The sequence below is a fragment of the Falco peregrinus genome, chromosome 5 (genome assembly GCF_023634155.1).
Source record: "Falco peregrinus isolate bFalPer1 chromosome 5, bFalPer1.pri, whole genome shotgun sequence".
Classification (NCBI taxonomy): Eukaryota; Metazoa; Chordata; class Aves; order Falconiformes; family Falconidae; genus Falco; species Falco peregrinus.
In genome coordinates this window covers 98,862,177-98,879,690 of record NC_073725.1, presented here as the reverse complement: position 1 = coordinate 98,879,690, position 17,514 = coordinate 98,862,177, and the positions used below count along the sequence as shown (strand labels likewise).

The following is a 17,514-nucleotide window of genomic DNA, read 5'->3' as shown; positions in this document are numbered from 1 at the left end:
TTCATCCTCGGTTTCCCCGCCTGCCCCTATTTGCTCCGGCCTCTACTCACATCTGGATGTGAGAAACCCTAGAGGAATCTGGAACACATCAGGCTGAGTTAAAATAAGGCTCCAGACAATGTCACGAGGCCCTGGCTGTGATGGGGAAGGCGGGCTGGCCGTGGGTGCCGCGGCACGCTGGCCGGCTGGGCAAGCCCCATCCTGCCGTGGGGAAGGTCTCCCAGGTGCTCGGACAGGCTCTGCGCTGGGAGAACCCGGCACAGCAGATATCCATCTTCCCAGGGTGTTATTCTCACCTTCAAAAGGAAAACATCCAAACGCCAAGTTTTGCTAACAAAAAACGGTAGACATTTTGGAAATTAACAGCTGCTTAGAGCTAAAAGGGGGTGTGTGTGTGCAAGGGGGGGGTGGGTGGGGAAGATAGAAATTAAAAAAGAAAGAAACCAGGAGAAAGGAAAGAACGTAATGTAAAAGGAGGGTAGGAAAATGCCTTTAAAGTGGAGCCAACTTTATTCAAAGGCACTGAGGAAAGTAATTACATTAGTTTACAAATGCCTTTGTGTTCTGCAGTCTTCCTAGGTTTGGGGTGTGTTTCTAGTTTAACTTTGACAGTTTACAAACCTACCCTGGCCCTGCTAAATAAAGGCAGGACTGCACCTTCTCCTGGCAGTCCCACGGGTGACCAAAGGCAAAAAAACCCATCTGAGCATATTTGCAAGCAGTCTTAAACCCTCTCCTAGAAGAAAAAGTTTGCAAACAACCTGTGAATTTAAGCCATTGATGAAGGATCTCTTTGATCAATGAATTAAACGAGGTGGAGGGGAAACACCACCTTTCTCTACAAAGTAATTGCTGTTGGGAAGTAGCACTCGGTTGTACTCGCCCAAGTACAACACCCCTACTAAAAGCACCCACCAAACCGGGCTGTTTGGGATGACTGTACTGCTGGGATGGACTGCAAAGAGTTCGCGGTGTCCTGGCGTGGCTCACCTGATGGGTGCCAACTTGCTCGGCCATGACAGCTCTGGCACATCCAGCTGGGCAATCCCACCTGGCTTTCATGAAACCAAACAGCAAAACCAGCTGCAAGGCTTTTGCACAGAGCCCTGTGAGGGCAGCATGTGCTGCTCTGTGTGCAGCAGAGCGCCCGAACACAGATGTCCCCAAAAAGGGGACCTTGGTGGGTCAGCCACTGCTCAGGTACGCACAGTAAATCATCACATGTAGCGGAGTCGGTTCCAAATCCAGGCACGCTAGCATTCTCCAGTGTCCCCCAGTGCCCAGGACAGCGTCATTTCCCCTGGGACCATGCCAGGGGTCCCACAGCCCTGGCAGCCCACACCACACCACCTGGGGATGTACCACAGTGGCACAGGTACACAAGGATGTGCAGGGTAGTGTCTGCCGATGCGTGTGCGTGTGTGCCCACTGATGGTCCTGTCCCCTGGCTCGCTGTGTGCCAGCCCCCCTGAGCCTTGGCTGCAGCAGGAGGAAGGCGGCCAGTCGCCCTGACAAGCCCGTGCTGGCCTGGGCAAGCAGGGCTGGTCCCACGGCTTGCCTGCTCCTCCCCAGTGCTGGCTTTTTAATGGCACGTCAGGCATTCAGTGATCTTCTGCACTTAGAATTGACAGAGAAACAAATCTGGTGTCTTTGGTATTTCTCTCATTCCTGTTGGCCTTCGTTGGAAAGTCAAAGGGGAAAAAAATCCCAATGAGCCACACGCAAATAACCCTCTCAACACCCTGCAAAATGTTGCAAGTGCTTGTACACAGAGGCTCACACACAAGCTCCACAGATGATAGCACGTGTGAAACTGGAAAATGGGTTCAGTGTGCTTTGGCCTGAGTCTGGCACATCCTCCTTTTCTGTGGCCATTAGGATACAAAGCACTTATTTATTTCTTGAAGCAAAACAATCCTTGCAGCAAGGCCAGATGCTCCGAAACAGAGAGGAGAGGGAACCGCTGGCTGGATCCACTGAGCGCTGGGATGCAGCCAGGCACGCACCCTGGGAGGGAGTTGGGGTCCCCCCCCGACCCCGAGACTCTGCAGCCCTGGCTAGGAGAAGACCGTTATCACCCCCAGACCCATGAATGCGCCTGTGTGCCGGCACACGGTGGTGGGAGGCAGATGCAATCCCTGGCGCCGGGCGGTCCGGCGCCCCGCAATGCTGGGTTTGCTCTCGGAAACCCGCTCCCAAGTCGCAGGGACAAAGGCAGGGAACAAAGGAAAAATCATCTTCCTAAATGCTATTTGTTCTGGCACACTCTGCAGCTCTCTGTGTGCTGCTCTCCCACGGCTAGCAGCAGCCGAGGCGTTTGAGTGTCGCTGCTCACCAGTTGAGAACGACATCCATCCCTGCCAAGCCTTTGGAGCCGTTCTTGGTCTGTAAGAGATCTCGCGGAAACATTGCTTCCTGCTGGCATCAAAGGAGAACATTTGAATGAAGGCTGTACATCCACAAGTTTCAGATTTGTGAAAGCGCATGCCACGATTCTTCTTTTTTAAGCAGAAATCAAATTTGGTTTAAAAGGAGCCAGAAACGGTGCTTTCAAAAGCAGCTGAGAGTGGTCTTTGTGTTGCAAGGTACCGACTAGCAAAGCTGCTCTTGCACCACTCGGAGTCCTCTGGAGCACCAGCAATTATAATAATCTGCTGCATTGATCATAGCTGATAATTCCCCTGGGCATGCCACTTAAAATGCTCCTGTATTTATAAGGCACAGGGTAGCGCACTAGAGTAACACCGCAACAAGGAGAGCTGTAATTGTTTGCTGGAATAAAGCTCCAGGACAAGTTTATATTGTGTAGTCCAGGGTTCTTCTGCTTTCTTTTGCACTCCCTGCCCTTCCCTGTCTCTCCCCTCCACTGACCACCACACACTTCAAATTTAAGAACGGAGCAAACCATGTCAGGTGAGTGGGTTTGTTTCCACGGCCCACCAAAGGAAGCCAATTCCCTGCCTGATAGTAAAATTGTTCAAGGATTAAATAATTTTAACAGCTTCCATCAGCTCACCACGATCAGGCAAACACCCCAGGATACGGACACGGAGCAAAAGCCCAGACGCATGGTTTTGCTACGGCTTTTTTTTTTTGCAGCACAGCATGCACTCACACCTCCTCCATCCGCTCTGCTCCAGGGCAGAGGGAACAGCTCCAGGATCTCTGAACCTGTCCCAGCCGCCCCTAAGTCACACAGCACTGGCATCGCACACAGAAAAAAGCATTTTGTGTGCGGGACTGCTACTCCATCCAGCTGGGAAGCATTGGGCACGGTTCGATGCCTGGAGGCTGGATTTAGACTGTTCCAACCTTGAAATAAGAGCCGCTAACTGCCAGGCTATTTAGATACCCAAAGAGTTCACTGGGGAGGTGATGGACTTAGCGCTACCTCAAAGTGAAACTGGAGAGCTTTTAAAAATGTGCTGAAATGCAGCTTTGGGGTAAAATACTACAGCATGCATGTGTGCAAGGGGGCAGAGCGAGAGGCAGCCGCAGCTTCTAGCTGGTGTATGTGAGTTGCAGCTCCTCTTCAGCACCCTCAGCCTCCCCAGCGCTGGGCTCTGCTCTCAGGATCAGGATCTACCAAGGAAGGTAGAGCTCATCATGGGGCTTCTGCCCTTCCTCTACCTGGCTGTAAATTAGCTTATCTGCTTCCCGTTACTGCACAGGCTTGGGGCACAGGGTTGCTTTGGTCTCTCTTGTTCCTTCCTTGCTGCATGCAAGACTTTAGTCTCTGGAGGAGCGAAAGAGTTTGCTGAACTTACAGGGCTGAGAAAGGACGAGAAAGTAAAATGCACTTGACCGTGACACATAGGCACAAATGAGGCACACATCCCCCAGAGACAACTTTGCCCTGATAATGAACTTTCTACCACACCGAGGTGGTGAAAATGGGTATCTTTAGGTAAGGTGTAAATGCATGTTCAGTGTAGGCTCATCTCTGCTCTCCTTTCCTCACTTTGTGACCTGAACAGCAACTGTTGAAGCTTGCAGGTTTTATAACTCGGGCCCTTGCTATAGGTCTTGCAAAAGATCCAGAACAGGAATCAACACGTACGTTAGCCCCTGTGTAAATTCCCCGTGACAGCTACAAGTTTCACACTACACTGCAAAGCTCTTGGGGTCCAAGCTCTAATGGCTACCTTAGAAGAAAAATGGTCCCCTGAACCTTCATGGTACTAACTATAGCTCAGATGAGATTTTAATAACTTTTTAAGGGACTCAATCAAAGCAACTTTGCAGACAGCAAGAGGGAATTAAGTTCTTGCGGCACATACAAGGGTCTTGAATGTTGGCATGCTGGAGCCATACAGAAAGCCGCACCGCAGCTGAAGTAGAGCTCCATCTTTTGTTTAACTGGAAATCTGTGCCCATAACCAGCTGCTCCTATTATTGAGACACAATAAAGACAGAAATACTCAAAAATCCCTTGTATTCAGAAATCCAAGCTGGCATGTTATAACCCCTTTGGATTTCTCCAAACCACAGGCCCAAGGAATTCCAAGACTGAACATTCACATGTATTTACACATGCCTTGCCTAAAAATGTGAAAAACACATCATAAAAGTACTTATTTTTAAGCATCTGCCCTCAAACTTATGTCAGTGCAAGGAGGATCAGCTGTCGGACTGCCAGCCCCAGCAGACAAACTGGCTCCCAAAATTGCCTTCCCCCGTTTTTGCAGCCAGACCCAGTCTGGGATTTTGCTTTGCTGAGGACACGTCTCTGTTGGTGCCTGCCCATTTCAGGACTTTCACACTTACTTTTTTATCGGACCATCGAACGGCAGCAGGAAAAAAAAATAAAAAATTCTCCAAGCCCATATCCCAAGCTTCTGTCTCGCCTCCCATACAGCCACCTCTCCCATTCCCATCTGCATCCGTACCTTACAGAAGAGAAGTCCCTCTTCTGCCATAAGACAACTTCTCATTCAAGTCCAATCCAAGCAGGATCAGAGCCCACAGGAGCCTCTTGGCCATCCTGCGTAGGTGACGGCTATTGCAAGAAACCATGTTTTCTAATCACGTTGTAATTTATGGAGCTCAGCCTTGGGTTTTTACCCGTCGCTCTCCCTGTTGGCAGGTTGCCGCTGAGCCTTACACCTCTGATGGTTTGAAACCTCTTCCAATTTCCTGCCTGAATGCATTTGGAGCCAGTTTATAACTGTGTTCTTGTGCCAAAGCTGGAGCTTGAATAACTGCTCTTCCTCATCTAATGCATAGGGAATGATCACAACCCTTCGATTTGTGAGGCTGAACAAACCAAGCTCTTCTAGCCTCTTCAACGAAATAACATTTCCAGTCTCCTTCCAGTTTATAACCTTCTTTCTTGAGCAGAGATGTCATAATTTTTAGCCAGCTTTCCAGATGGATTTTTACCACACCTTATGCAGTGGTATTATAACATTTTTTTATATTACTACCTTCATCCCTGTGTTATAAACGTATTTAGAAATATATAATATTTATGGCTGTTGCGTAAAGCACTTTGTACTCCTGTACGCTGATGAGCCATAATATACGGGATAACTTTCAGCTCCACTCTTCAATGCAATGTCTGGATCGTTAGCTGTGAACACCAGGCCAACGCTTTTTTTCTCTTCAATAGTGGGTGTTAAGTAACCAACACGATTTTCACATGGTTGACACGTACCACAGATCAGCTGATGCCTGCATTAGCATCCAGGAATCCAGTGAGACCTTGTAGGTTTGAGTTGATTCCCCTCTAGATTATACTTAATAATTCAAGCTACGGATTGAAGGGACTCTCCAAATTCTGCAATGACCTGTGGAAACTGCCAAGAACCGATGTCATGTTTGTTGGCCAACCTCAGCCGCCTGAAATCCTGTAAATTGCTGCGTTGAGTGAGACGTGAGCACTGTCTCCCAAGAATAGCGAGGTAGGAAGGCTGTCGTCCAAGTATAATAAAAAAATTGCATTAGTCTTTCAGGGGACCACTTACCTCCCCAGCTCGTATGCTGCGTAGAGATTTTAATAAAGAAGAATATTGCAGAAAAAAGTTGTTTCGTTTCATCTGTTTCATGTCAAAGAAATATGACAGTGAAACAGCAGAAGGCAGAGAAAAATTCACTGCTTGCAAATCTGTATTTCCAGCCCAGCCTGACAGCAGTGTCCTCAGCCGGAGCGGAGCCCACCAGCTGCTCCGCAGCAGACATGAGCCTTTCAGAGGCTGCACATCACGCACGCACACCCGACTCATCGACCAGAAAGCCACAAGTCTGTCTGCAGCCTTGCACGGCTCCAGCAAGTTGCTGCAGAGGGACCCCCTACCCCCATGGGAAGCAAACAGCACCCTCCTGCCCCGCGGGCACTGGTAACTCCCGGAGAAATTCAGGGTGCTGCTCTTCACCCAGAGACAAGCCCCAGCCCTGCACTGTGGCTCTTTCACAGCCCAGAGAAGTCACACCTTGCTTTTGTCTCCTTAGTGGCTCATCTGACGGGGCAGGTCCCCAAAGGGCTGGCGGGTGAGCTACGCTGGAAGGATTTCAGTGCCAGTCTGTGGCTGCTTACGCTGCTCCTCATCTCCATGGTGATCAGAGGCAGGTCTGAAGTGGCAAATCTGCTAAAAGGCCCAGCAACGCTGACAGAGGGGTGTGATTAGAAAGCGGGTGTTTGTATCGGGGGCACCGTGGCAAGAAACAGATGCCAGAAGAACCTAAAAGTACATTAACCTGGGTAATGCATGAGATGTCAGTACCTGCTGCTAGAGCTAACGGACTTTAACTTTCTCCTTACACTCTAAACTCCCTGATGGCACGCTATTTCTTAAAAAGCACCTGAAGGATCAAAGAAGCATCCAGGTCTTCTGGAATATGTCACCACCATGCTGGAAGTGGGTTTCAATTGCTGTCCAGGCCATGCTGTACTCACCAGAAACCACGTCTAACTGGTCATGTGCCACCTGTCACTAAATACCTGTATTTCCACTCAGAGCTACAGGGGCATGGGGTACCTCAGGCTCCAGAAGCCACCAATGCGCCCGGACAGAAGATGGTGCTGAGAGCAGGTGGCATCAGCTTGGCCATGGTCCTCCAACTGGACTCCCAAAACCCAACTGGTTCATGTCCCCACAGCATGAAGGAACCACAGAGCTACCTCAGGACCGTCTGTACCTCTCCATACACCATGTCTTGTACCTCCTGGGAGGCACCAAGGCAGCCTCTGACAGAAGGAAGGTGACAGAAAACAAGACCACTGCCTGATTTGCACAACTGGATGGCACCAAACGAAACACACAGTGCTACGGAGTTTCAAGCAAGCACTAAGCAAGGTTTGTAAAGACAAGAAGAAAAAAAAAACAAACACCACCACCAAACAACTGGATTTTCTCTAATCAGACAGATAATATTTACAGCCTACGGGTGGTGCCAAAATATTTCAGGAAATGCCTAAGCCCACGTGAATAAAAGCTCAGGAAAACACAATATTTAAGGACAGCAACTAAAACACTGAGAATGAAAGCTTTCCACCCTCTCCCAGCCTCCTTACACAGTTTAAAATGATTGCCATAGCAATTATCAGGGCTAAGCTCATTTTGCAATCTCCACTGTGAATTAAGTTCTGAGTCGAACATGTAAAAGATCAGCATAAAACCCAAATGAATCACGTAAACTGCAAGGAGCAGAAATCAATGCACACTCCACACAGACAGCATGCTGAGGTCTAATCCATCCCGTTCAGTTCCTGTACCCAGAGGCTTGAACTTCATTTGAGCCATTCCTCCTGGTAAGGCACAAACACCATGCTTGAAAAACCCAGCCCCAACGACTGTGGCCCATTTTTCAGAGTAATCTACCAGCTTTGCCTGCCTGCCCCAGACTTACTGCAGAGCAGAGTGCTCCAGGAGGGCAGGACACGAGTCCTGCTGGAGTCCCATCACTTTTTTTCCCCATGAAACAGCAGTAGGCACGTCTGCATCTGTTCCCTTGCACCATCACAACAAATCCCATCCTGGAAGTATTTTGTTTCCCTCCCTCAATTACCAATCACATCTCCAGACACAGAAAACCACAAGTTCTGCAAGGATCGCATCTCTGTTTTGTTTCAATTGTGCGTTCAGACCAGACCTGGCTCTATAGTGCACCCAGAAACAGCCACATGCAACAAGCACTCACACCCCTAGAAGAAAAATCAGGGCAACTATTTCAAAAAAGTATATTAAAACAATTTATTTCAGGTCACTCGGTGGTGTTGTCCTTACCTGCTCAGGCTTCAGGCCGGGGGGGACCCATGCATACTCCTCCAAGGCACAGCCCGAGTCATCGTCAGAAGTTGAATTCCTCTGGAAGTCAAACATGAGCTTCGTGACTGTCTTCTCCATCTCCAGAGGCATAACTGTTACGATGTGCTCTTCCTGGGAGCACTTACAGTGAAGGCAAATCTTCCTGCAAGGGGAGCAGAGAGGAAAAAGAGCAGATGCCCCGGTGAGTTGCACTTTAAATAAGAAAGCAAAGCAATTCCTGCCAGTTGCTGGCCTGCAGATACTAAACTCAACCTTTTTTATGCACAGGCATTTTCTAACACAGGATTTGCCTCTCTTACAAGGACGAAATGAAAGTCCATATTTGCTGTAACAACACTTGGCACTCAAGCTGAGTCAGACTGCCCGATGTTTGGGGATATGTAATTGCTCGTCCCTTTACTGCACTGCATGGAGTATTTCCAGGGGCCAGCACAGGCAAGGGCCACACACCCGCCTGGTGCAGATCGGCGTGCCAGCCGGTAATTGCCGAGCAGTTACTGAATTTAGGACAGCTGAGTACTTGGCTAATATAGAAAATGGTGGATTGACTTGAAAACTGTGAATGACAAGTCCCTTTCACATGCTGATAGCATAGATTTGCTTATTAAAGTAGCATAAAAATTGATTATAGTCTGAACATATAAAGCTAAATTAAATTAAGGGAGGCTACAAAAACCACAGTCACACTACAACAGTATCTTAACTATCCAGCTTGACGGCACACACTGCAGCTCAGCGGCACACCAGCTCGCATGCTGCCCAAGACACAGACAGGGGCAGGGAAAGCACAAGAACTGAAAAAAACAGCCCACAGGTTGCAATTTAACAGCCGTTAGCTTAATTCACTGCAAACATCACTTCTTATCACTTCTTTTAAGTGTCTGTTCCTGCAGCCGGTGGTCTGCGGGAGATTTTCTCCATGTGCTTGAACCTGAGCATTTATCCGCAGGGCTGCTAGGACATCGCAACCCTTCACCAGGGGTAACAGCGAAGGACTAACCTGGCTGAAAACATCCCCCAGCCCCATAAAAAAGGTTAAAGAGAATGCTGGTAAAGTGGCTTCTTTTTCTGAAAATGCAATGTTCTTCCAAATATGGGTCAATGGTATGTATTTAAAATTAACCACACAGGATTCTCAATTAATTTGTGCTAATGAAATGCCACTGATTTCTGAGGAACGAGATACGGCTTCACTTGGGCAGCAGAAGGGGGACATCTCAGAAATAAGGTACCACACAAAAAGCAAGGGAATAGTTGCCGTTGCCATTGCAGGTTTCTCTGCTATAAGGTAAAGCACAGAAATTCACTTTCCTTCTTTTTCACCACTGCGTACAAGCCAGCTAAGCATACCAGTGCTCAGATCCAGATTTGAGTCTGAATTTCCATTTGTCCATTACAGCACAAGAATTGCACTCCAGCAAAAGTCAAGAGGCTCCGTTAAGTCAAGCCAGGGAGATTTGCCAGATTTTCCCATTTCCTGCCTTTCATCAGATCTAAACCACACAGCAACCCCCACGCACCCCAGCGTCTGGTTTGCGTCCAGTCGGAGAGTCTCAGTATTGCCTCTGGCTGTTACCTTAAAAAATAATCAAGGCAGAATTTCATGTGAATACTTTAATTAATCAGCTACCGTGGAAGGGCGCTCTGCCTCAGCAAAACCGCTAGTTTCTTTGCCGTTTCCATCTCACTTCATGATATGATTACAAGCAGCTCAACATGCAACGAGATGCTAAGAATACTTAATAGCTCCAGAGCCCCCCACTCGGTGTTGGAGATAGCCATTCTAATGGAGTTTAGGACTTCTTGGTCAAATTTTAATTTTCAGGGTAACAATCACAAGCTACAAAGGGAGACAAACCCAGTGGTCCATGCTCAGATAGCGGCAATGCTGGGAGCACAGGCATTGTGATGGGGAAAAAGCCAACCCGCACGTTTCTGCCCTCCTCCCCGCACCAAACGCATCCCCTCCGGGAGATGCAATACGGCAAGAGAGCATCAGAGGTCCTGGCTTTTAATAAATTAGATAAATCATGTCATCATAAGGACTTTAAATAACAATGCTGAAGAGTTAATAGGTGAGATGTATGATCAATTAGAACCCAGAAGTCAATCCAAACAACCGCCATCCCACAGTTCACACCACGTACAGCCAGGAGTGCGAGGACCAGCTCAGGAAGCTGATTTATCCCCACCCTGCACTCCTGCCCCATCCCAGGCAAGTGGGTACTGCCAGCAAGTGGCTTCTCCTGGTCAGAAAAGCAAAGGAGGAAAAGGAGACAGGTGGCCTGTCTACTCAGCAATGTCCCCAGGCCAGGACAACAGGCTCTGTAAAAACTCTGCACCATTAAAAACTGAGCATCTCCACTCATGGGGTTTCTGTCACCTCCCAGGACAAACTGTATGAACTTTAAGATCTTGCCCCTGAGGTATTCAGTTCTCTTCCCTTCCTCTCATTAAAAGCAGAAGATTAACAGCTTTAATTACAATTATTTTCTTTACATTAGGCTATGTTGTTTCATGGGAACAATACTCAGTGTCCTGGGAGTGTCTTTCCACTTCTGTGATAATAGTTTCCATGACTTCTTCACATAGGTCTCACTTACTCAACTTTATTTTATCATCTTCCAGCTCGCTATAATTAAAAATAATTCCCTGTAGTAAAAACTTAATATGATAATGTACATTTCAAATGTGAGATGAAATTGAAAAAGCAGTATCCCCCCACCACACTCAAAGCAGAGTGGCACTAAGTGAGACAATGCATGTGCCAGTGCTCGACGGCACGCATGATGACCAGAGCACCAACATGCCATGGACACCGGTGCTGCGGCAGAGAGCTGGTGGGTGTTGGAGAGGAGCAGGCCATGGCCAACAGCCCGCTCAGCTGATGAGGTTTGTTACTCATTAACGTGGGAAGAGTGGTGGAGCCTGGAGATGCTCAGCACATCGGGGTGCCACATACCTTGCCATATAAAGGATGCCACAGCCCAGGTGGAGTGGCATGTCCTGCAAAGGGAAACCCATTAGGCTTGGCTCTGGCCAGACACAAGCCTCACCTAACCACCACCAAAGCCTCATCAACAATGACTTGGGGGCAGAAAAGATCTTTGCACAGCAGTTAGCAGGGCTCGCTGAAAGAGCTTTAAACTAGATGTGAAAGGGAAAAGGGATAAAACCAGGCTTGCTAGAGCCACCTGGGGGTGGCATGCCACTGCTTGAGGGACAGTGTGCTACTGAAGGTCCTCTGGTCTGCTGTCTCAGTGGAGGTAGGGGATGGAGATCCATGCAGCAGCAAAGGTGCAAGGGTTAGTGATACGTTAGAAATCATGGAAGTGCCTGAGAATGGTCATGTAGGAATTAGGGCTTCTGTCCCCCAAAAGGTGGGGGGGATCAACAGCCCAACTGGAGTGCATCTACCTCAATGCACGCATCGTAAGCAACAAACAAGAGGAGCTGGAAACCGTTGTACAGCAAGAGAACTATGACATAGTTGCTATTGTGGAAATGTGGAAAGACAAGCCAGTGGGATAGACCACCAGTCTGGCTGAAGAGAGAGCTTTGGCTTGAACTCAGGAAAAAAAGGAGAGTTCATGACCTTTGGAAGAAGGGCCAGGCAGCTCTGGAGGGCTACAAGAAATGTCATGAGGTTATGCAGGGACAAAACCAGAAGGGCCAAAGCCCAACTAGAAATTAATCTGGCTACTGCCATAAAAGATGTTTCTATAAACACATTAGCAACAAAAGGAGGGCTAAGAAGAATCTCCATCCTTTGTTGTATCTGAGGGGGAAACATAGTGACAAAGGGTGAGGAAAAGGCTGAGTACCCAGCCCCCTGAGCTGGGAGACAGGGATGGGGAGCAGAATGAAGCCCCCATAATACAAGGGGAAACGGTCAGTGACCTGCGCTGCTGTTCCACTTAGATACCCACAAGTCTATGGGGCTGGATGGGACCCACCCAAGGATGCTGAGGGAGCTGGTGGAAGTGCTCACCAAGACACTTTCAATCATTTATCAGCAGTCCTGGCTAACCGGGGAGGCCCCAGTTGACGGGAGGTCAGAAAGTGCAACAGACACCTACAAGAAGGGCCAGAAGGAGGATCTGGGGAACTACAGACCTGTCAGTCTGACCTCAGCGCTGGGGAAGGTATGGAGCAGATCATCTTGAGTGCCATCACACGGCACGTACAGGACAGCCAGGTGACCAGGCCCAGTCAGTGTGTGTTTATGAAAGGCAGATTCTGCTTGATTAACTTGATCTCCTTCTATGACAAGGTGACCTGCTTAGTGGAAGAGGGAAGGGCTATGGATATTGCCTACCTAGATACTGGTAAAACCTTTGATGCTGTTTCTCACAGCCTTCTCCCAGAGAAACTGGCTGCTCGTGGCTTGGAAGCGTGTACTCTGTGCTGGATAAAAAACTGGCTGGATGGCCAAGCCCCATGAGTGGTGGTGAGTGGAGTTACATCCAGCTGGCAGCCGATCCCAAGTGGTGTTCCCCAGGGCTCTGTACTGAGGCCAGTCCTGTTTAATAGCTTTATCAATGATCTGGATGAGGGTATCAAGTGCACGTTTGCAGATGACACCGAGCTGGGCAGCAGCGCTGCACTGCCTGAGGGCAGGAGGCTCTGCAGAGGGATCTGGACAAGCTGGACTGATGGGCCAAGGCCAGTTGTATGAGGTTCAACAAGGCTGAGTGCCGGGTCCTGCACTTGGGTCACAACAACCCCATGCAGCGCTGCAGGCTTGGGGAAGAGGCTGGGAAGGTGCCTGGTGGGAAAGGACCTGGGGGTACTGATTGACAGCAGCTGAACATGAGCCAGCAGTGTGCCCAGGTGGCCAACAGCATCCTGGCTTGTATCCGAACCAGCGTGGCCAGTAGGATCAGGGCAGTGATCGTCCCCCTGTACTTGTCACTGGTGAGGCTTCACCTTGGATGTTGTATTCAGGAGGGAGATCGAGATGCTGGGGAATGTCCAAAGAGGGACAACGAAGCTGGTGAAGGGTCTGGAGCACAAGTCTCATGAGGAGCGGCTGAGCGAGCTAGGGGTGTTCAGCCTGGAGAAAAGGAGGCTCAGGGGGGACCTTATCGCTCTCTACAACTGCCTGAAAGGAGGCTGTAGCGAGGTGGGTCAGTCTCTTCTCCCAAGTAAGAAGCAATAGGACAAGATGAAATGAACTCAAGTTGCACCAGGGGAGGTTTAGATTGGATATGAGGAAAAATTTCTTCACCGAAAGGTCTGTCAAGCACTGGAACACACTGTCCAGGGAAGCGGTTGAGTCACCATCCCTGGAGGTGTTTAAAAGCCATGTAGGTGTGGCACCAGGGACATGGTTTGGTGGTGGAGTTGGCAGTGTTCGGTTAACAGTTGGACTCAATCATCTTAAAGGTCTTTTCCAATTTGAACGATTCTATTAGTTCTGCTGCCTGCGCTGCCAAGGAGCCCCACACAACTTGAGAGGAGTGCAGGCAAGTTTTGTTTTTAAGCAAGAAGAAACTAAAGCCAACTCTCTGGAAATCCTGTCTTCATTCCTGAGCCCTTCTATCTTGCTCTCGTCCCAGAGGAGGATCCACAGGCTCATCTCAGGGAAGCACCTGCCCTGCTGATTAAGAGAGGTCTCCAGCACTGGGGAGGACACAGGGTTGGAGGTATTTCCGTGCCTGGGCTAAAGGCTGGGGACACCCTGGAGCATCACATGACTCTGGAAGCTGAGGGCTGGCGAGGAGAAATCCAGTGATGTTGTGTTTCCCAACGAAGCAAGGAATACTGACAGCATGACCAGCTTCGGGCACAGAGGGTAAATAAAGGAGCTGTTACGCAGCTGTAGCTGTGGACTGGGAGGAAAGAAGGGCCCGAGCTGGCCAGCAGCTGTGCTGCTGCGGGAGGCACGGGCTGGGGAGCACCCAGTAGGGCTGCTCGGCACGGAGCTGCGCACGGAGCTGTGCACGGAGCTGCCCTGCAGCGGGGCCAGGACGGCGGGAAGCAGATGGGGAGAAAAAGAACATTTCCTGGTGTCAGATTTAGCTGGAAGTGAGCCTGCCTTGAATTGACTTCACATGGTACGAAGCAACAACGGCTCAGAAACAGATTGAAAAATTTGTTCTACTCAAGGCCAGTGCTCCATGTGATGAAGTTACAAGATGGATGTATTTCATTTTGCAACGGCTGCTTTTCCACGGTGCTCTTGGCATGGTGGCCAGTCATCTCCTCAGAGGAGGCTCTAACCCCCACCCCCAGTAACATCCCCACCCATCCACCAGTGCAGGGAGACAGTGCAAACCAGAGCCACCATGCCACACCAGAGCTCTTCTGTTTGGGTGAAAGGAGGCACACAAGGGGAATCTGAAGCAAACAGGGCCCAACACACCAAGCAGAGAACCTGGCTCCTGAGTCTCCCTCTTGCTCGGGATGTAGATGCACGCTTCCAGGTCCGCCTACGTACAGCTCGACAGGAGCCAAACTGACCCGTGAGGTCTCTGGGCCAAGGCAGTCTCTTGTTGTACGCTGCGGTTAGCAAAGCACAGCCTCTGCCATTGCTGGAGCATCCCACAGCCCTTTCATCATAGCAGTGGCACCGACGAGTTAAACCACGCTGAGAGCCCAAGTGCTGTGCGAGAGGCTCTGAAGACAGCCGCGAGCGTGGCCCCAGCCTTCTGAAGAGAGACGAGGTCTTCCTGCTGTGAAAAAACAGCAATAACTGCAACCTGGAAAAGCACAAGCAGAGCTAAAAAGCCAGGGAAGAGGGACGGGGGTCAGCCTGAAGCCAAGGTAAAGTGGGTCTTTGCAAATGGTCTGTAGCTCCAGCAAAGGAGCCGGCCAGGCTGGCTGCTCCCAGCACGCAGCCTGCCTGTGTGGGGGTCTGGGGTGGCACAGGCAGGACCGGACTCCCCTGGGGTGGTGAGGGCAGCAGATCCCTGCCTGTGGCAGAAGCTCCTGGCTGCTTCTGCCCTGCTCTTCCAGCCGCGGCTGCTGGTGTGGCCGGGTGGGCACGCGGGACCGGGTGCAGCAACCACCACCAAAGCAAAGCCTGCCCAGGCTGGGCACTGCCCGCATCTTGAGAAAGGGCAGCGCAAGAGTCCAACCCCTCCTGGCAACAGGAAGAATAAAGGCAGAGTTTAAAATCATGGCAGAAATGTTAAAATTCCTCTCGGACAAAGAAGGAACTTGACAACCAGCCCTTATCACCCCCTGGCGCTGCTTATCTCTGCTTCTCACTTGTTTCTTCCGAGATGGAAATAACTGGGCTGTATCAGGGAGCAGCTCCATCGCCAGACAATGCGAGAAGGAATGCCACGGCCCATGCCAGGCCATGCGATGCCTCTGCTGCGCTCCGTAATAAAGGATTTGCATACATTTGTGCACACATTAACATGCAAGATTTGGAATCCCTCAAAAAGCAACTGTCTGCTCAGCTCAGACGGGGAGTGTAAACGCAAAGGGGCAATTCCCTTCCTGCTTGGCTTAAGACGTATAAGGCAGCCTGATTTTTTCTCAGCATCGTGCCATCATTCTGATTGCAACGAGGCTTTTAGGTCAGTCATCAGTCAGTAACTCACAAGATTTCTTGGAAACGGGACAGGCTGTGGATTTGGGGCAGCTCATATGACCCTGGAGTCTCTTAACAAGGGTGTCTTAATATCCCTGACTGTTATCTCATCCCCTCATTTGACAGCTAATGAGGCATCTTTCCACCCTGAGCGAGCTCCAGCTACACAGACCCATTTCTCCAGACCCCACAGGCAGGATAAACATTCATCTACACTGAAAAATTAACAGTCTCTCACTGCCATAGAGAGAGCCCAGCAGCTCTTCCCCACTCTGGGCGCTGCTCTCCTGTTTCATAGATGGGGAAGCTGAGGCACGGGAGCACCCACAGGCAGCACCCAGCCGTGGCTTCCCCACCGAATCTCTGAATATCAGCTTCATCAGAGGAGCCCCAGGCTTCTGTGCTCAAAACAGACAGCTGGAGCCGAAGCTCAGCCTCCTTCTCCAACTTTAACACTGTATTTTGAACCAACCGCTCCTGGTAGCCCCAGACAGCTGCTGCCCATGGCCCCATGGCCCTCAGCGACAAAGCAGCATCCCTCTGGACAAAACATTTCTGTGACTTCACAGCTCTTCCAGTCACTTCAGCTGGAAAAAAAACCTATCAGTGGCAATGAACTGCAAAGACTTCATGCTACCTGGGTTGAAAAGGAAGCTTAGTGAAAGCTTTTATCAGCCCAGCCGGGGTGCAGGAGGCTAACGGAGGTGAATTAGACACAGGCATGTACAATAGCAGCAATTCAAAGTCTGAGGACAAGGTGCCCTTGATGGCTGGCAAAGACAGCCAAGGGAGGGCAGTGCTCACTTCACCCAAGATACTGTAGGAGCAGTTGGCTTAAAAGATCAACATCAGGTGGTAGCAACAGAGCAGGTAGCAGAGTAACGCCAGAAAACCAAGGAAATGATAAATCATCCAGCAACCAAACTACTCCGACTGATGCAACTCCCCCAGATCTCAGTGGCCACAGGGGAGCACGTGCAGCTGTGCATCTCCAGAAAGGTCTGCAGTGGGTGAGGGAACACAGAGCATGGAAGAGCTGCAAGCCAGACTCTTCTCCATCTTCCCCATCCATCTTCCCTTCTCTACCTGCTTGATTTGCTCAAGGCAAGTCAGATTTTCAGTGTTGCTTTATTTTTAATCCCCTCTGACCTCCGCAGTGCCAAGAGCAGCAGTTGCGAAGGTATCCAGGGTGGCGTTGAAGCTTTTATTACAAACCCTGTTTCTGCTCCTGGAAAAATTCTCCTTTCTGGCTAAAGTTGTCCATGCTCAGTCTCAGGCTGGAGACTAATTTTATTTTTAAGACTCTGTAAAAATCCTTTACCATTGCAAAAGTTATTCTTGCTTAATTAAGAAGAAGAAGAAAAAAAAGAACTATCCCCAGTATTGCCAGCTGCAGCCAAATACGAGCAAAGGCAGTCTCTAAGGATTTTCCAGTTGGTCCGCCTTCATGGTGAATCAGGACCGTCAATTTGAGAAGCGGGTGGAACATCTGCCTGTGGGTCCCCACTGCCCTGTCCCCAAACCACTGCTTCCCAGCAGCACAGCCCTGGGCAGCCCCCAGGGTGCTTCCAGATCTGCTGTCCATGGTCTAAGGCACCACGTAGCAGACAGCCATCAGTGCAGAAGGCTGTGCTCCTCCCAGATGGGACCAAGAAATTAGGACAAAACATGACACAACATACAAATCCCCAAATTCCTCAC

At 49.8% G+C, this 17,514-nt stretch overlaps 1 protein-coding gene across 2 annotated transcripts in view; it reads right to left on the bottom strand.

Moving 5' to 3' along the window:
• The window catches only part of PRICKLE2 (prickle planar cell polarity protein 2), a 109,063-nt gene that overhangs the window by 22,930 nt on the left and 68,619 nt on the right, over positions 1–17,514 (bottom strand). For both annotated transcript variants that reach the window (XM_055806489.1, XM_027793371.2), the window contains one exon: positions 8,226–8,409. In XM_055806489.1, the coding sequence (XP_055662464.1) occupies positions 8,226–8,409 (184 nt within the window). The remainder of the gene's footprint in view (positions 1–8,225; positions 8,410–17,514) is intronic.